The sequence below is a fragment of the Staurois parvus genome, unplaced genomic scaffold (genome assembly GCF_062004578.1).
Source record: "Staurois parvus isolate SC_StPar_1 unplaced genomic scaffold, SC_StPar_1.0 ptg001725l, whole genome shotgun sequence".
NCBI classification, from domain to species: domain Eukaryota; kingdom Metazoa; phylum Chordata; class Amphibia; order Anura; family Ranidae; genus Staurois; species Staurois parvus.
In genome coordinates this window covers 60,392-80,673 of record NW_028319521.1, presented here as the reverse complement: position 1 = coordinate 80,673, position 20,282 = coordinate 60,392, and the positions used below count along the sequence as shown (strand labels likewise).

General features: G+C 49.6%; 1 protein-coding gene across 1 annotated transcript; it reads left to right on the top strand.

The window, feature by feature from the left end:
• Positions 1-7,391: 7,391 nt before the first annotated feature.
• Positions 7,392-20,185, top strand: LOC149434608 (pancreatic secretory granule membrane major glycoprotein GP2-like). The gene is made up of 7 exons (XM_089663591.1): positions 7,392-7,645; positions 7,731-7,820; positions 8,039-8,256; positions 10,333-10,457; positions 10,790-11,029; positions 14,094-14,247; positions 19,147-20,185. Exons 1-7 carry the CDS (start codon positions 7,408-7,410, stop codon positions 19,225-19,227), a joined length of 1,146 nt encoding a protein of 381 aa, XP_089519717.1. The 5' UTR covers positions 7,392-7,407; the 3' UTR covers positions 19,228-20,185.
• The last annotated feature ends 97 nt before the right edge of the window (positions 20,186-20,282 follow it).

Below are 20,282 nucleotides of genomic sequence, written 5' to 3'. Positions count from 1 at the left end.
GCCAGTGGAGGGATTGGCAGAGGAGGGGTGGAGGACACTGAGTGGAGGGGGGTGGAGGGGTACTGAATGGAGGCCAGTGGAGGGATTGGCAGAGGGGGGTGGAGGACACTGAGTGGAGGCAGTGGAGATTGGCAGAGAGGGGTGGAGGCACTGAATGGAGGCCAGTGGAGGGATTGGCAGAGGGGGGTGGAGGACACTGAGTGGAGGCCAGTGGAGGGATTGGCAGAGAGGGGTGGAGGACACTGAATGGAGGCCAGTGGAGGGATTGGCAGAGGGGGGTGGAGGACACTGAGTGGAGGCCAGTGGAGGGATTGGCAGAGAGGGGTGGAGGACACTGAATGGAGGCCAGTGGAGGGATTGGCAGAGGGGGGTGGAGGACACTGAGTGGAGGCCAGTGGAGGGATTGGCAGAGGGGGGTGGAGGACACTGAGTGGAGGTCAGTGGAGGGATTGGCAGAGGGGGGTGGAGGACACTGAGTGGAGGCCAGTGGAGGGATTGGCAGAGGGGGGTGGAGGACACTGAGTGGAGGCCAGTGGAGGGATTGGCAGAGGGGGTGGAGGACACTGAGTGGAGGCCAGTGGAGGGATTGGCAGAGAGGGGTGGAGGACACTGAATGGAGGCCAGTGGAGGGATTGGCAGAGGGGGGTGGAGGACACTGAGTGGAGGCCAGTGGAGGGATTGGCAGAGGGGGGTGGAGGACACTGAGTGGAGGTCAGTGGAGGGATTGGCAGAGGGGGGTGGAGGACACTGAGTGGAGGCCAGTGGAGGGATTGGCAGAGAGGGGTGGAGGACACTGAGTGGAGGCCAGTGGAGGGATTGGCAGAGAGGGGTGGAGGACACTGAGTGGAGGCCAGTGGAGGGATTGGCAGAGGGGGGTGGAGGACACTGAGTGGAGGCCAGTGGAGGGATTGGCAGAGAGGGGTGGAGGACACTGAATGGAGGCCAGTGGAGGGATTGGCAGAGAGGGGTGGAGGACACTGAATGGAGGCCAGTGGAGGGATTGGCAGAGGGGGGTGGAGGACACTGAGTGGAGGTCAGTGGAGGGATTGGCAGAGAGGTTGAAGGACACTGAGTGGAGGCCAGTGGAGGGATTGGCAGAGGGGGGTGGAGGACACTGAGTGGAGGGATTGGCAGAGGGGGGTGGAGAACACTGAATGGAGGCCAGTGGAGGGATTGGCAGAGGGGAGTGGAGGACACTGAATGGAGGCCAGTGGAGGGATTGGCAGAGGGGGTGGAGGACACTGAATGGAGGCCAGTGGAGGGATTGGCAGAGGGGAGTGGAGGACACTGAATGGAGGCCAGTGGAGGGATTGGCAGAGGGAGTGGAGGACACTGAATGGAGGCCAGTGGAGGGATTGGCAGAGGGGGGTGGAGGACACTGAATGGAGGCCAGTGGAGGGATTGGCAGAGAGGGGTGGAGAACACTGAATGGAGGCCAGTGGAGGGATTGGCAGAGAGGGGTGGAGGACACTGAGTGGAGGCCAGTGGATGGATTGGCAGAGGGGGGTGGAGGACACTGAATGGAGGCCAGTGGAGGGATTGGCAGAGGGGGGTGGAGGACACTGAATGGAGGTCAGTGGTGGGATTGGCAGAGGGGGTGGCGGAGACGGAGCGGGTTGGAAAGGTGGATGAGTCTGGCAGCCGTATTCAGGATGGACTGAAGCGGGGATAGCCAGCGGCGAGGCAGGCCAGTGAGGAGGGAGTTGCAGTAGTCGGGTCATGATATGATGAGGGAGTGGATGAGCTGTTTAGTGGTTTCTGGGGTTAGGAACGTGCGGATTTTGGCGATGTTGCGGAGGCGGAGTCTGCATGTTGCGGAGGCGGAGTCTGAATCTTGCGGAGGCGGAGTCTGCATGTTGCGGAGGCGGATTTTGGTGATGTTGCGGAGGCGGAGTCTGCATGTTGCGGAGGCGGAGTCTGAATATTGCGGAGGCGGAGTCTGCATGTTGCGGAGGCGGATTTTGGTGATGTTGCAGAGGCGGAGTCTGCATGTTGCGGAGGTGGATTTTGGCGATGTTGCGGAGGCGGAGTCTGCATGTTGCGGAGGCGGAGTCTGAATCTTGCGGAGGCGGAGTCTGAATCTTGCGGAGGCGGATTTTGGTGATGTTGTGGAGGCGGAGTCTGCGTGTTGCGGAGGCGGAGTCTGCGTGTTGCGGAGGCGGAGTCTGCGTGTTGCGGAGGCGGAGTCTGCGTGTTGCGGAGGCGGAGTCTGCGTGTTGCGGAGGCGGAGTCTGCGTGTTGCGGAGGCGGAGTCTGCGTGTTGCGGAGGCGGAGTCTGCGTGTTGCGGAGGCGGAGCCTGCGTGTTGCGGAGGCGGAGCCTGCATGTTGCGGAGGCGGAGTCTGCACGAGTTTGTTAAAGATCGGACTTGGGGCTGGAAGGATAGGTTGGAGTCCAGAATGACACCAAGTACTCTGGCCTGTGGGGCGGGTTTGATGGTGTTGTTGGACATGATGGAGAAGTCAATGGGGGGGGGGGGTCCGGGCTGGGGGGGGAAGACAAGAAACTCGGTTTTGGAGAGGTTCAGTTTAAGGAAGTGGAGTGACATCCAGTCTGATATGTCGCTCAGTAGGTGTTTGATTCGGGCGGAGACCGAGGGGGTGAGGTGGGGGGTGGAGACCGAGGGGGTGAGGTGGGGGGCGGAGACCGAGGGGGTGAGGTGGGGAGCGGAGACCGAGGGGGTGAGGTGGGGGGTGGAGACCGAGGGGGTGAGGTGGGGGGCGGAGACCGAGGGGGTGAGGTGGGGGGCGGTGACCGAGGGGGTGAGGTGAGGGGCGGAGACCGAGGGGGTGAGGTGGGGGGTTGAGAGATAGATTTGTGTGTCGTCGGCATAGAGGTGGTAGTTGAAGCCGTGAGAGTGTATGAGTTGGCCAAGGGAGGAGGTGTAGATGGAGAAGAGAAGGGGCCCGAGGACAGAGCCTTGGGGGACCCCAACAGAGAGGGGGAGAGAGGGGGAGGTGGTAGCATTATAGGTAACGCTGAAAGAGCGTTGTGACAGGTAGGATGAGAGCCAGGAGAGGGCGGAGTCTCTGAGGCCGAGGGAGTGTAGTTTTTTGAGGAGGTCTGAGGTTGTTCAGGTCGGTGGGGTCCAGGGAGGGTTTTTAAAGTATGGGGGTGATGTGCTTCAGTGGGGAGGGAGAGATTAAAGATGTGGGTGAGGGATCGTAGGATGGAGGAGGAGGGTGACCGGAGGAGTTGTGAGGGGATGGGGTCAAGGGGGCGGGTGGTGAGGCGGACTTCTGAGAGGACCTTAGTGACCTCTTCAGTGGTAGTGAGGTTGAAGGAGGAGAGTGTTGGGGGGGTTTTAGTGTGAGGGATGGTAGGTGGGGCGGAAGTCTGAGCAGCGGTGATGTCCCTGCGAATTGCGTCGATCTTGCTTTGGAAGTGGTTAGCAATCCGTGGACAGTGAGTGAGGTGCTGGGTGGGTGGAGGATAGATAGATGAATGGATACAGTGAAGGAAATGCGTATTTGCTCCCCTCTGATGGTGAATGTTCGCCCCTCACACAGAAACGATCGGTCTAACAATGGAATGTTCGCCCCTCACACAGAAACGATCGGTCTAACAATGGAATGTTCGCCCCTCACACAGAAACGATCGGTCTAACAATGGAATGTTCGCCCCTCACACAGAAACGATCGGTCTAACAATGGAATGTTCGCCCCTCACACAGAAACGATCGGTCTAACAATGGAATGTTCGCCCCTCACAGAAACGATCGGTCTAACAATGGAATGTTCGCCCCTCACACAGAAATGATCGGTCTAACAATGGAATGTTCGCCCCTCACACAGAAACGATCGGTCTAACAATGGAATGTTCGCCCCTCACACAGAAACGATCGGTCTAACAATGGAATGTTCCCCCTCACACAGAAACGATCGGTCTAACAATGGAATGTTCGCCCCTCACACAGAAATGATCGGTCTAACAATGGAATGTTCGCCCCTCACACAGAAATGATCGGTCTAACAATGGAATGTTCCCCCTCACACAGAAATGATCGGTCTAACAATGGAATGTTCGCCCCTCACACAGAAATGATCGGTCTAACAATGGAATGTTCGCCCCTCACACAGAAATGATCGGTCTAACAATGGAATGTTCGCCCCTCACACAGAAATGATCGGTCTAACAATGGAATGTTCGCCCCTCACACAGAAATGATCGGTCTAACAATGGAATGTTCGCCCCTCACACAGAAACGATCGGTCTAACAATGGAATGTTCGCCCCTCACACAGAAACGATCGGTCTAACAATGGAATGTTCTCCCCTCACACAGAAACGATCGGTCTAACAATGGAATGTTCGCCCCTCACACAGAAACGATCGGTCTAACAATGGAATGTTCGCCCCTCACACAGAAACGATCGGTCTAACAATGGAATGTTCCCCCTCACACAGAAACGATCGGTCTAACAATGGAATGTTCCCCCTCACACAGAAATGATCGGTCTAACAATGGAATGTTGGCCCCTCACACAGAAACGATCGGTCTAACAATGGAATGTTCGCCCCTCACACAGAAATGATCGGTCTAACAATGGAATGTTCGCCCCTCACACAGAAATGATCGGTCTAACAATGGAATGTTCGCCCCTCACACAGAAACGATCGGTCTAACAATGGAATGTTCGCCCCTCACACAGAAACGATCGGTCTAACAATGGAATGTTCGCCCCTCACACAGAAACGATCGGTCTAACAATGGAATGTTCTCCCCTCACACAGAAACGATCGGTCTAACAATGGAATGTTCGCCCCTCACACAGAAACGATCGGTCTAACAATGGAATGTTCGCCCCTCACACAGAAACGATCGGTCTAACAATGGAATGTTCCCCCTCACACAGAAACGATCGGTCTAACAATGGAATGTTCCCCCTCACACAGAAATGATCGGTCTAACAATGGAATGTTGGCCCCTCACACAGAAACGATCGGTCTAACAATGGAATGTTCGCCCCTCACACAGAAACGATCGGTCTAACAATGGAACGTTCGCCCCTCACACAGAAATGATCGGTCTAACAATGGAATGTTCGGTGTAACACTGAGAGACAGAATACAACAACAAATTCAGCAGAAATGCGTCTAACAAATGATGACGGATCTGCATGTTCATGAGGGAAAGAAGGATTTGATCCCCTATCATTCAGCAGGATTTCTGGCTCCCAGGTGTCTCTCATACAGGTAACAAGCTGAGATTAGAAGCAGTCTCTTAAAGGGAGTGCTGCTAATCTCATTGTGTTCCCTGTATAACAGACACCTGTCCACAGGAGCCATCAAACCATCAGATTCCAAACTCTCCACCATGGCAAAGACCAAAGAGCTGTCCAAGGATGTCAGGGACAAGATGGTAGACCTACACAAGGCTGGACTGGGCTACCAAACTATGGCCAAGCAGCTTGGTGAGAAGGTGACAACAGTTGGTGCAATCATTCACAAATGGAAGAAACACAAAACAAGTGTCAGTCTCCCTAGGTCTGGTGCACCATGCAAGATCTCACCTCGTGGAGTGTCAATGATCATGAGAACAGTGAGGAATCATCCCAGAACTACACGTGAGGATCTTGTCAATGATCTCCAGGCAGCTGGGACCACAGTCACCAAGAAAACAATTGGTAACACACTACGCCGACAAGGACTGAAATCCTGCAGTGCCCCCGCACGGTCCCTCTGCTCAAGAAAGCCCATGTCCAGGCCAGGCTGAAGTCTGCCACTGAACATCTGAATGATGGCGAGGAGGACTGGTGGGAAGTGTTGTGGTCAGAGGAGACCAAAATCCAGCTCTTTGGTATCAACTCAACATGTTTGGAGGAGGAATGCTGCCTATGACCCCAAGAACACCATCCCAACTGTGAAACATGGTGGTGGAAACATTCTGCTTTGGGGGGGGTTTCTGCTAAGGGGACAGGACAACTGCACCGCATCAAAGGGACGATGGACGGGGCAATGTACCCTCAAATCTTGGGTGAGAACCTTCTTCCCTCAGCCAGGGCATTGAAAATGGGTGGTGGATGGGTGTTCCAGCGTGACAATGACCCAAAACACACGGCCAAGGCAACAAAGGAGCGGCTCAAGAAGAAGCACATTAAGGTCCTGGAGTGGCCTAGCCAGTCTCCACACCTTCATCCGATGGAAAATCTGTGGAGGGAGCTGAAAGTTCGAGTTGCCAAACATCAGCCACCAAACCTTAATGACTTGGGGAGGATCTGCCAAGAGGAGTGGGCCAAAATCCCTCCTGAGATGTGTGCGAACCTGGGGGCCAACTCCAGGAAACGTCTGACCTCTGTGATTGCCAACAAGGGATTGGCCACCAAGTACTAAGTCATGTTTTGTGAAGGGGATCAAATCCTTCTTTCCCTGATGAACATGCAGATCCGTCATCATTTGTTAGACGCATTTCTGCTGAATTTGTTGTTGTATTCTGTCTCTCAGTGTTACACCGAACATTCCATTGTTAGACCGATCGTTTCTGTGTGAGGGGCGAACATTCCATTGTTAGACCGATCATTTCTGTGTGAGGGGCGAACATTCCATTGTTAGACCGATCATTTCTGTGTGAGGGGCGAACATTCCATTGTTAGACCGATCGTTTCTGTGTGAGGGGCGAACATTCCATTGTTAGACCGATCGTTTCTGTGTGAGGGGCGAACATTCCATTGTTAGACCGATCATTTCAGTGTGAGGGGCGAACATAACATTGTTAGACCGATCGTTTCTGTGTGAGGGGCGAACATTCCATTGTTAGACCAATCATTTCTGTGTGAGGGGCCAACATTCCATTGTTAGACCGATCATTTCTGTGTGAGGGGCGAACATTCCATTGTTAGGCCGATCATTTCAGTGTGAGGGGCGAACATTCCATTGTTAGACCGATCATTTCAGTGTGAGGGGCGAACATTCACCATCAGGGGGGAGCAAATACACATTTCCTGCACTGTGTATAGATAATAGATAGAGATAGAGGGATGGATAGAGGGATGGATGGATGGATGGACGGATAGATGGATGGATGGATGGAGGGATGGACAGATGGATGGATGGATAGAGGAATGGATGGATGGACGGATAGATGGATGGATGGATGGAGGGATGGATGGAGGGATGGACGGATAGATGGATGGATGGATAGAGGGATGGATGGAGGGATGGACGGATAGATGGATGGATGGATGGAGGGATGGACAGATGGATGGATGGATAGAGGGATGGATGGAGGGATGGACGGATAGATGGATGGATGGAGGGATGGATAGATGGATGGAGGGATGGATGGATGGATAAGTGGATGGATGGATGGATGGAGGGATGGATGGAGGGATGGATGGATGGATGGATGGAGGGACGGATAGATGGATGGAGGGATGGATGGACGGACGGATGGAGGGATAGAGGGATGGATGGATGAGGTGTCTGCGGTTTATATTCTCTCTCTCTCCTCAGACTCCTGGACCCCCCCAGACTCGTCTCCTATTGGTCTCTGTTCCTCGTGTTCCGGGGAATGTTACCCGGATAATGGTTGTTCCTGTGTGGAAGGGACCATCTCGTGTCTCCCGGATGTGAACATTTCCTGCCCCGATCCGTCCCTCTGCTGCCCCCGGGGGTTATACTACAGCCCGGCCTCCTTATGCTGCACAGGTGAGGGTCCTCCTCTGTCATCTCCATCCTTCATACATGACTTCTGTGGGATTCTGTCCTCAGATTTATATTTCATGTCTTACAGAGACCCCGATCTGCGTGTCGGACTGCGCTACAGACGAGGTGTGCGACATGGGAGCGTGTGTGTGCAATTCCAGCCTTTACCAGCAGAAGAGTAAGCCCCTCCCCCCTTCCCCCCCAACTCTCCCCTCCCCCGCGGTCCGTACTGTGTTGTCTGTCTGCAAACTGACCCCCATCCGGGCAGAGATGAGATTCTTTGGCTGCATTGTGGGTCCTTCACACCATTGGGGACTGCAAATTATAGGTTAGCTGCTCTGCATGCTGGGAAATTTCTGTCCGTTTCTAAAGCATAGCGCCCCCTTGTCTCTGCAGCTGTCGCCGATTTCCACCCCGCGCTGAGCTGCGATAGTGCGATGACGGTCACCGTCAGCCAATGTCTGCTCTCCTCCCTGGGATATGACCCCACATCTCTGCGTCTGAGGGACCCATCAGAGACCTGCACCACCCTTCTCCCCTACATCACCAACGGGCAGAGAGTCCTCAGTCTGCAAGCTGAAGCCGCATCCGGCTGGTGCGGGAACACGGTCACGGTAAGATCCGGTCACACACCATAGATCTGCAATACAACCGGAATCCAGACCGACACCTATATACCCACCCCTGAGCTACACCCCCACCCCTGAGCTACACCCCCACCCCTGAGCTACGCATCCACCCCTGAGCTACACCCCCACCCCCGAGCTACGCACCCACCCCCGAGCTACGCACCCACCCCCGAGCTACGCCCCCACCCCCGAGCTACGCCCCCACCCCCGAGCTACGCCCCCACCCCCGAGCTACACCCCCGCCCCCGAGCTACACACCCACCCCCGAGCTACACCCCCACCCCCAAGCTACACACCCACCCCCGAGCTACGCCCCCACCCCAGAGCTACACATCCACCCCCACCCCTGAGCTACACATTCACATCTGAGCTACATATCCATGTCTGATCGATGTTTATAAACAATGTTACTTTGTATCTCTCTATCTCCCGTCTGATCGATGTTTATAAACAATGTTACTTTGTATCTCTATCTCCCGTCTGATCGATGTTTATAAACAATGTTACTTTGTATCTCTCCATCTCCCGTCTGATCGATGTTTATAAACAATGTTACTTTGTATCTCTCCATCTCCCGTCTGATCGATGTTTATAAACAATGTTACTTTGTATCTCTCCATCTCCTGTCTGATCGATGTTTATAAACAATGTTACTTTGTATCTCTCTATCTCCCGTCTGATCGATGTTTATAAACAACGTTACTTTGTATCTCTCTATCTCCCGTCTGATCGATGTTTATAAACAATGTTACTTTGTATCTCTCTATCCCCCGTCTGATCGATGTTTATAAACAATGTTACTTTGTATCTATCCCCCGTCTGATCGATGTTTATAAACAATGTTACTTTGTATCTCTATCTCCCGTCTGATCGATGTTTATAAACAATGTTACTTTGTATCTCTCCATCTCCCGTCTGATCGATGTTTATAAACAATGTTACTTTGTATCTCTCTATCTCCCGTCTGATCGATGTTTATAAATAATGTTACTTTGTATCTCTCTATCTCCCGTCTGATCGATGTTTATAAACAATGTTACTTTTTTATAAACAATGTTACTTTGTATCTCTCCATCTCCCGTCTGATCGATGTTTATAAACAATGTTACTTTTTTTATAAACAATGTTACTTTGTATCTCTCTATCTCCCGTCTGATCGATGTTTATAAACAATGTTGCTTTGTATCTCTCCATCTCCCGTCTGATCGATGTTTATAAACAATGTTACTTTGTATCTCTATCTCCCGTCTGATCGATGTTTATAAACAATGTTACTTTGTATCTCTATCTCCCGTCTGATCGATGTTTATAAACAATGTTACTTTGTATCTCTCTCCCGTCTGATCGATGTTTATAAACAATGTTACTTTGTATCTCTATCTCCCGTCTGATCGATGTTTATAAACAATGTTACTTTGTATCTCTATCTCCCGTCTGATCGATGTTTATAAACAATGTTACTTTGTATCTCTCCATCTCCCGTCTGATCGATGTTTATAAACAATGTTACTTTGTATCTCTCTCCCGTCTGATCGATGTTTATAAACAATGTTACTTTGTATCTCTATCTCCCGTCTGATCGATGTTTATAAACAATGTTACTTTGTATCTCTATCTCCCGTCTGATCGATGTTTATAAACAATGTTACTTTGTATCTCTATCTCCCGTCTGATCGATGTTTATAAACAATGTTACTTTGTATCTCTATCTCCCGTCTGATCGATGTTTATAAACAATGTTACTTTGTATCTCTCTTATCTCTCTATCTGTTGTGGGTGGGATGAGATGATCGGTGGATGAAGTTGATATCGGAGTTCTGTGGTGGATCATATGGTGAACATCAGACACTTGACTCTCTTGGATTGGACCCTCCATTGGTGGAATATTGGGAAGGGGTGTGGCCTCGTACATCTAATATCAGTTTAGGGTGACTCGTTTTTTCTGCAGAATCTCCATGAGAAATATCAATATTGATCTAGTGAGGGCAGTGGTGGTAACATAGATGATACAATGTAACATGACTGTCTCTGGTTCCTCACATCTCTGTCCTCTGTTTTCAGGAAGACGGATCCAGACTCTTCGTCACCAACACCATCAATATCCAAGCAAACTCCAGTGTTACCAGCAATCCAATCAGCTTCAACATCACCTGCCCGCTCTTTACAGGGACACTCCCCCTCGCCAAGTAAGGAACCCGTTACATTGTTTAGAGGAATTCATTACATTACGCAAAGTACTGGAATACGTGTTAGAAATGGCTGGGAGAACAATGTTGGGAGGGATCCTGGATCTAAGGGGTCCCCAACAGGGAGCCTCAATGGGGTTTTGTCCTGAAGGACATTTACTGGGTTTGTCCCTCTGGTGACAACTGGAGAACCGACAGGAAATCAGAACATAATCCCCAGGCAAAGGTTGGGGCAGGAGGTGTTCCGGCAGAGCCGGTTGTGGTAGGTGGTGGATAGATGGACACAGATATCTGAGGGTGGTCACCGGTCTGATGGTTTTTTTTGTCTCCAGGACGGTGGTGATATCCGGAGTGAATGGGACGGGACTGTACCCCCTCACCATGGCGGCCTACAAAGATCCCCAATTTGTGACTCCCTATACATCCAATGATATGGTCCTGGGGTCAGAGATCTACGTGGCGCTGTACGCCTACTACACGGATGGGGACTACGTTCTGCGACTACAGGACTGCACGGCCAGTCCTACTGCCAATCGCAGCAACACGAAGGCTCTCCATCTAATATCACAGGGGTGAGTCTCATGTCCTTTGGTGTTCATAAGGATGAGGGGATACCCAAACAAACTACCCATAGTGCACCACTTTGGTGCCAAGGCATTTTACGCATTTCATCAATGTCTCCGTTGTGCAGGTTGTATCTTTGAGGTTTTGTAGTCTACTCTTCTCACCAGGACCTGCGCTGGTTTTGTAGTCTACTCTTCTCACCAGGACCTGCGCTGGTTTTGTAGTCTACTCTTCTCACCAGGACCTGCGCTGGTTTTGTAGTCTACTCTTCTCACCAGGACCTGCACTGGTTTTGTAGTCTACTCTTCTCACCAGGACCTGCGCTGGTTTTGTAGTCTACTCTTCTCACCAGGACCTGCGTTGGTTTTGTAGTCTACTCTTCTCACCAGGACCTGCGCTGGTTTTGTAGTCTACTCTTCTCACCAGGACCTGCACTGGTTTTGTAGTCTACTCTTCTCACCAGGACCTGCACTGGTTTTGTAGTCTACTCTTCTCACCAGGACCTGCACTGGTTTTGTAGTCTACTCTTCTCACCAGGACCTGCGCTGGTTTTGTAGTCTACTCTTCTCACCAGGACCTGCACTGGTTTTGTAGTCTACTCTTCTCACCAGGACCTGCGCTGGTTTTGTAGTCTACTCTTCTCACCAGGACCTGCACTGGTTTTGTAGTCTATTCTTCTCACCAGGACCTGCGCTGGTTTTGTAGTCTACTCTTCTCACCAGGACCTGCGCTGGTTTTGTAGTCTACTCTTCTCACCAGGACCTGCGCTGGTTTTGTAGTCTACTCTTCTCACCAGGACCTGCACTGGTTTTGTAGTCTACTCTTCTCACCAGGACCTGCGCTGGTTTTGTAGTCTACTCTTCTCACCAGGACCTGCGCTGGTTTTGTAGTCTACTCTTCTCACCAGGACCTGCGCTGGTTTTGTAGTCTACTCTTCTCACCAGGACCTGCGCTGGTTTTGTAGTCTACTCTTCTCACCAGGACCTGCGCTGGTTTTGTAGTCTACTCTTCTCACCAGGACCTGCGCTGGTTTTGTAGTCTACTCTTCTCACCAGGACCTGCGCTGGTTTTGTAGTCTACTCTTCTCACCAGGACCTGCGTTGGTTTTGTAGTCTACTCTTCTCACCAGGACCTGCGTTGGTTTTGTAGTCTACTCTTCTCACCAGGACCTGCGCTGGTTTTGTAGTCTACTCTTCTCACCAGGACCTGCGCTGGTTTTGTAGTCTACTCTTCTCACCAGGACCTGCGCTGGTTTTGTAGTCTACTCTTCTCACCAGGACCTGCGCTGGTTTTGTCCAATTGTTTTCATTCTGAGGGGGTTTTATATAATGTATCACATGGTGTCCTATGGGGTAGGCTACACAAGGATCACGTAGCAGCCATTGATTGCCCATAACGGTGCATTGAGATGTCCTTGGAGAGTTTTTACAACACCAGGCTAAACATGTGTAGTGTATGTAGTAGGGAGCTGTGTGTTCCATGTATTCCATGTGTTCCATGGGGTTTAAGATCCATCACTGCCCCTAGAAATTCAGCCTCTTTATGCCTTGGCGTTCCTCCTTAGACCAGGTCTGTCCAGGACAGTACGGTCTCCTGCTGACTTGTCACCATCCACAGGCAGCTTAACTCTTCAAAAACAAACATGTCTATGCTTGCCTGCTGTGTGTAGTGGTTGTGCACAGAGCAGCCCAGATCCTCCTCTTCTTGGGTGTCCTGGCTCCTGGCCCCTCCTTCCTGTCAGGTGCCCCCACAGCAAGCAGCTTGCTGTGGGGGCACCCGCTGCTTCATGTGTCCATTTGCACATGGAGCCATGCCCTCTCTCTTCTCATTGGCTCACTAGCTGTGAGTCAATGGCTCTCGCTTCTGTCTCAGCCAATGAGGAGAGGGAGTCCCAGGATAGTCGAGACTCCAGTGCACATCGCTGGGTCAAGAGGAGGCTTAGGATAGTATTGGGGGGTGGATAGAATGCATGAAGGTAAAAAACCCTGAGCCCTTAGAACCACTTTAACATCAGAACCACTTTATCATCAGAACAACAGCTGAGACCATTAGGCTGGCCATAGATGGATCGAAATTTGGCCGGTTCAGTAGTGAAAGCCGAATATTCGACCCTCTGTGGCCAGTCCTGTTCAAAAGCAGCTTTATGGTACAACATGAAGGACTCATTAATAATTTGGGTTTTATGGTGGTACTGGTTCTTCTTGGTGTAAAGTTTGGTCTCCACAAATAGGCAGAACAACAGCTGAGACCATTAGGCTGGCCATAGATGGATCGAAAATTTGGCCAGTTTAGCAGGGCCCAGCCAAATATTCAACCCTCTATGGCCAGTCCTGTTTGAAAGCAGCTTTATGGCAAAACATGAAGGCATTATCAATAATTTGGGTTTTTATGGTGGTACTGGTTCTTCTAGGTCTAGAGTTTGGTCTCCAGAAAATAGCAGAAGAGCAAGTAACACCATAAAAACCCAAATTATTGATAATGCCTTCATGTTCTATCATAAAGCTGCTTTTGAACAGGACTGGCCATAGATGGATCACAATTCGCCTGGTCCCAGCTAAACTGGACACATTTCGATCCGTCTAATGGTCCTGCCTAATGGTCTCAGCTGTTCTGTTATTTGTGGAGACCAAACTTTACACCAAGAAGAACCAGTACCACCATAAAACCCAACTCATGAATAACTCCTTCATGGTGCACCATAAAGCCGGCACGTTTGGATGGCGTACTGCACAGGATTGGACTTTTCAGAATAACGAAGATTAGAATACACAAAATTTGTCCCAGGGGTTGGGGGTGGGGGGACTTTTATTAACATTTTCAGATGTGAAGAAGGGAATACACAAATTTGTTTCACCTCGTCAATTGACTCCAATGCGTCCAAAGTCGTTAGAATTTTACCCAAATTTTTGGGAAATGGAAATTTTGAAATTTGCTCCACCCCTTGTGATCATATCTGTTCCAGGCTGCTCAGCACAGACCTGACGCCATACTGCATGTGTGGATGATTTTGTCAGGTTGTCTGTTGAGCCATCAGAACATTTCTTGAGACCGTATCCCTTTTCTTGCCTATAGTTGTGCCACTGACAGCTTGACCCAGATAATACAGAATGGGAACTCGGCGGAGGTCAGGATGAAGATCAGTTCCTCACAGTTCCGGGATTTCACCACCATATCTCTGTTCTGTGACGCCCGGCTTTGTGTGAAGAGCGGAGAACAATGCACTGTGGTGAGTGAGCAACAGGGAATTCCTGAGTAGCTGCACTGCTACAGACAGAAGACCTTGACCTTGTGCTGACTGACCTGGACCAAGTATGTACAGCAGAAACCCTGACCTCTGACCTCATGCTTGTTGCATGTCCTAAAGGAAGTCAGCAATTACAGTATACATACAGTCAGGTCCATAAATATTGGGACATGGACACAATTCTAACATTTCTGGCTCTATACACCACCACAATGGATTTGAAATGAAATGAACAAGATGTGCTTTAACTGCAGACTGTCAGCTTTAATTTGAGTGTATTTACATCCAAATCAGGTGAACGGTGTAGGAATGACAACAATTTGCCTATGTGCCTCCCACTTGTTAAGGGACCAAAAGTAATGGGACAATTGGCTTCTCAGCTGTTCCATGGCCAGGTGTGTGTTATTCCCTCATTATCCCAATTACAATGAGCAGATAAAAGGTCCAGAGTTCATTTCAAGTGTGCTATTTGCATTTGGAATCTGTTGCTGTCAACTCTCAAGATGAGATCCAAAGAGCTGTCACTATCAGTGAAGCCATCATTAGGCTGAAAAAACAAAACAAACCCATCAGAGAGATAGCAAAAACATTAGGCGTGGCCAAAACAACTGTTTGGAACATTCTTAAAAAGAAGGAACGCACCGGTGAGCTCAGCAACACCAAAAGACCCGGAAGACCACGGAAAACAACTGTGGTGGATGAGCGAAGAATTCTTTCCCTGGTGAAGAAAACACCCTTCACAACAGTTGGCTGGATCAAGAACACTCTCCAGGAGGTAGGTGTATGTGTGTCAAAGTCACCAATCAAGAGAAGACTTCACCAGAGTGAATACAGAGGGTTCACCACAAGATGGAAACCATTGGTGAGCCTCAAACACAGGAAGGCCAGATTAGAGTTTGCCAAACGACATGTAAAAAAGCCTTCACAGTTCTGGAACAACATCCTATGGACAGATGAGACCGACATCAACTTGTACCAGAGTGATGGGAAGAGAAGAGTATGGAGAAGGAACTGCTCATGGTCCTCAGCATACCACCTCATCAGTGATCATGGTGGTGGTAGTGTCATGGCGTGGGCATGTATGGCTGCCAATGGAACTGCTTCTCTTGTATTTATTGATGATGTGACGGCTGACAGAAGCAGCCGGATGAATTGTGAAGTGTTTCGGGAATATTATCGGCTCATATTCAGCCAAATGCTTCACAACTCATTGGACGCTTCACAGTGCAGATGGACAATGACCCAAAGCAGACTGCAAAAGCCACCAAAGAAGTGGAATGTTCTGCAATGGCCAATCACCTGACCTGAATCCGATGGAGCATTTCACTTGCTGAAGACAAAACTGAAGGGAAAATGCCCCAAGAACAAGCAGGAACTGAAGACAGTTGCAGTAAAGGCCTGGCAGAGCATCACCAGGGATGACACCCAGCGTCTGGTGATGTCTATGCGTTCCACACTTCAGGCTGTCATTGACTGCAAAGGATTTGCAACCAAGTATTAAAAAGTGAAAGTTTGATTTATGATTATTATTCTGTCCCATTACTTTTGGTCCCTTAACAAGTGGGAGGCACATATGCAAACTGTTGTAATTCCTACACCGTTCACCTGATTTGGATGTAAATACCCTCAAATTAAAGCTGACAGTCTGAAGTTAAAGCACATCTTGTTTGTTTCATTTCAAATCCATTGTGGTGGTGTATAGAGCCAAAAATTTTACAATTGTGTCCATGTCCCAATATTTATGGACCTGACCGTATTTCTATCAGTACCGGTTCCCTCATCTCTAGGAGAACCTCCATGTCAGAGCCATCAGCAAATCTGAAGAGATTGGAGGCTAAAGCCTTGACATTTCCCTTTTATATTCCAGCTTGGCCCCATCCCCCATCTGCCTACCTGGAATACCTGTTGGTCCTTTAGTTTGATGGGCAGTGATTGAGAAAATTTGGCAAACTAGCCAAGCTCAGCTTTTTACAGGGAAAGTGAAGATTTGCAAATAACTTCAGCTGCCAATTTCACTTTAAAGCCTCCCAACAATACTGTAGATTATCCAGAACCACCTACATTTCCCTCCAGTACAAGGCTGACCCAAGTCCAGGCGTTTGCTGCACCATTGTCTCTATTAGAACCATTGCAGGGGCCACCTGACCCCAGTTCATGGCACTTTCTATGTCAGTGTCTCTATTAGATCCATTGTAGGAACCAGCTGACCCCAGTCTATGGAGCTCACTACATCAATATCTTTATAAGATTCATCATAAGGGCGGGAATTGACCCCAGTAAATGGCATTTGGGGTGCCAATGTCATTATTAGATCCACTGAAGGGGTCGGCTGACCCCAGTCTATGGTGTTTACTGCATCAATGTCTCTATAAGATCCATTGTAGGAACCAGCTGACCCCAGTCTATGGAGCTCACTGCATTAATATCTTTGTAAGATTCATCTTGGGGGGCGAACTGACCCCAGTAAATGGCATTTGGGGTGCCAATATCATTATTAGATCTTTTGTGGGGGCCGACTGACCCCAATCTGGATCTCTCTGCATCAGTTTCTATATAAGACTCATTGTAGGGGCCAGCTAACCCCAGTCTATGGCGTTTACTGCATCAGAACCTCTATAAGACTCATTGTAGGGGTCGGCTGACCCCAGTTGATGACGTTCACCTCGTCAGTATCTCTATAAGACCCATTGGGGGGGCGGTTGACCCAAGTCTAAGGCATTTACCTCATCAGTGTCTCTATAAGACCCATTGTATGGGCGGCTGACCCTAGTCAATGGAGTTCACTGCATCAGAACCTCTATAAGATTCATTGTAGGGGGTGGCTGACCCTAGTCAATGGAGTTCACTGCATCACAACCTCTATAAGATTCATTGTCGGGGGCGGCTGACCCTAGTCTATGGAGTTCACTGCATCAGAACCTCTATAAGATTGATTGTCGGGGGCGGCTGACCCTAGTCTATGGAGTTCACTGCATCAGAACCTCTATAAGATTGATTGTCGGGGGCGGCTGACCCTAGTCTATGGAGTTCACTGCATCAGAACCTCTATAAGATTCATTGTAGGTGGTGGCTGACCCTAGTCTATGGAGTTCACTGCATCAGAACCTCTATAAGATTCATTGTAGGGGGCGGCTGACCCTAGTCTATGGAGTTCACTGCATCAGAACCTCTATAAGATTCATTGTAGGTGGTGGCTGACCCTAGTCTATGGAGTTCACTGCATCAGAACCTCTATAAGATTCATTGTAGGGGGCGGCTGACCCTAGTCTATGGAGTTCACTGCATCAGAACCTCTATAAGATTGATTGTAGGTGGTGGCTGACCCTGGTCTATGGAGTTCACTGCATGAGAACCTCTATAAGATTCATTGTAGGGGGCGGCTGACCCTAGTCAATGGAGTTCACTGCATCAGAACCTCTATAAGATTCATTGTAGGGGGTGGCTGACCCTAGTCTATGGGGTGGCTGACCCTAGTCTATGGAGTTCACTGCATCACAACCTCTATAAGATTCATTGTAGGGGGTGGCTGACCCTAGTCTATGGGGTGGCTGACCCTAGTCTATGGAGTTCACTGCATCACAACCTCTATAAGATTCATTGTAGGTGGTGGCTGACCCTAGTCTATGGAGTTCACTGCATCAGAACCTCTATAAGATTCATTGTAGGGGGCGGCTGACCCTAGTCTGTGGAGTTCACTGCATCACAACCTCTATAACATTCATTGTAGGTGGTGGCTGACCCTAGTCTATGGAGTTCACTGCATCAGAACCTCTATAAGATTCATTGTAGGTGGTGGCTGACCCTAGTCTATGGAGTTCACTGCATCACAACCTCTATAAGATTCATTGTAGGTGGTGGCTGACCCTAGTCTATGGAGTTCACTGCATCAGAACCTCTATAAGATTCATTGTAGGTGGTGGCTGACCCTAGTCTATGGAGTTCACTGCATCAGAACCTCTATAAGATTCATTGTAGGGGGCGGCTGACCCTAGTCTATGGAGTTCACTGCATCAGAACCTCTATAAGATTGATTGTCGGGGGCGGCTGACCCTAGTCTATGGAGTTCACTGCATCAGAACCTCTATAAGATTCATTGTAGGGGGCGGCTGACCCTAGTCTATGGAGTTCACTGCATCAGAACCTCTATAAGATTGATTGTCGGGGGCGGCTGACCCTAGTCTATGGAGTTCACTGCATCAGAACCTCTATAAGATTCATTGTAGGTGGTGGCTGACCCTAGTCTATGGAGTTCACTGCATCAGAACCTCTATAAGATTCATTGTAGGGGGCGGCTGACCCTAGTCTATGGAGTTCACTGCATCAGAACCTCTATAAGATTCATTGTAGGTGGTGGCTGACCCTAGTCTATGGAGTTCACTGCATCAGAACTTCTATAAGATTCATTGTAGGGGGCGGCTGACCCTAGTCTATGGAGTTCACTGCATCAGAACCTCTATAAGATTCATTGTAGGTGGTGGCTGACCCTAGTCTATGGAGTTCACTGCATCAGAACCTCTATAAGATTCATTGTAGGGGGCGGCTGACCCTAGTCTATGGAGTTCACTGCATCACAACCTCTATAGAATTGATTGTAGGTGTTGGCTGACCCTGACCTATGGAGTTCACTGTGTCATTGCCTCTAAGATCCATTGTAGGAGCTGGCTGACCCCATTTTATGTTTACCTCATCAGAGTCTCTATAGGATCGATTGTAAGGGCTGGCTGACCCCAGTCTATGGTATTTGGTGCGCCGCACTGTCAGTGTCTCTATGAGATATATTGGGGGCCATGTCCTGCCACTCGGATGTAATGCTGAAAATCCATGCTCTGTGTATTTCCCCCTCCCCCAGTGATGATTTATTCCTTTCACTTCTCTCCACAGTGTAAGGAATCACAGTCTTTCAGCATGGGGGTCACAGAACTCCAACTAGACCTGAAGACGAAAGGTAACGCACAACAGTAAGAGCCAAGCCCAACTGTCAGTGGGCACACAGGCTGCTCTGTTTAAAGACTGCCAACAAATGGGTGCAAAAAAACAGTCCTGCTAGGCCCCCAGCACTAAGTTCTTTTGGTATTGGGGTAATGTAGTTCAAATCTCTTCTACAGTTCACTTTTATGGGGTAAAGGGGTGTCAACTGGTCACTTGGCCAATATAGGGTTATATTTGGCTCCCTACAAATTGGCCAGGTCTGGGGCAGTTCAAAGTTTTCATTGGCTTACCTCCTCAACAGATCACCCAAAGAACTTTTATGAAAGTTTGTAGATGGACAAAACACTGACACTGGGGTGGGGTTCAGAGACATCAGCTCTGATTGGCTGCATGTAATGAATAGGATAAGAGACAGGTACTCTTCATTGGCTTTTGGGTTATGGCACATTATATGATGGTTACCCAGAGCAGCCATTGTTGGGTTTTGGCACATTCTATGGCTGGTCACCCAGAGCAGCCATTGTTGGGTTTTGGCACATTTTATGACTGGTCACCCAGAGCAGCCATTGTTGGGTTTTGGTGCATTCTATGACTGGTCACCCAGAGCAGCCATTGTTGGGTTTTGGAACATTCTATGACTGGTCACCCAGAGCAGCCATTGTTGGGTTTTGGCATATTCTATGACTGGTCACCCAGAGCAGCCATTGTTGGGTTTTGGCACATTTTATGACTGGTCACCCAGAGCAGCCATTGTTGGGTTTTGGTGCATTCTATGACTGGTCACCCAGAGCAGCCATTGTTGGGTTTTGGAACATTCTATGACTGGTCACCCAGAGTAGCCATTGTTGGGTTATGGCACATTTTATGGCTGGTCATTGAGAGCAGCCATTGTTGGGTTATGGCACATGATATGGCAGGTCACCCAGAGCAGCCATTGTTGGGTTATGGCACATTTTATGGTGGGCCACCTAGAGCAGCCATTGTTGGGTTATGGCACATTTTATGGTGGGCCACCTAGAGCAGCCATTGTTGGGTTATGGCACATTTTATGGTGGGCAACCTAGAGCAGCCATTGTTGGGTTATGGCA

What these genes read in the sequence shown, in the direction of transcription:
- LOC149434608 (XM_089663591.1), top strand. Translation starts at nt 7,408, where the DNA reads ATGGATGAGGTGTCTGCGGTTTATATTCTCTCTCTCTCCTCAGACTCC. An exon ending in GGCCTCCTTATGCTGCACAG is followed by an intron (nt 7,646 to 7,730) that starts GTGAGGGTCCTC and finishes CATGTCTTACAG; the next exon opens with AGACCCCGATCTGCGTGTCG. An exon ending in CAGCCTTTACCAGCAGAAGA is followed by an intron (nt 7,821 to 8,038) that starts GTAAGCCCCTCC and finishes TTGTCTCTGCAG; the next exon opens with CTGTCGCCGATTTCCACCCC.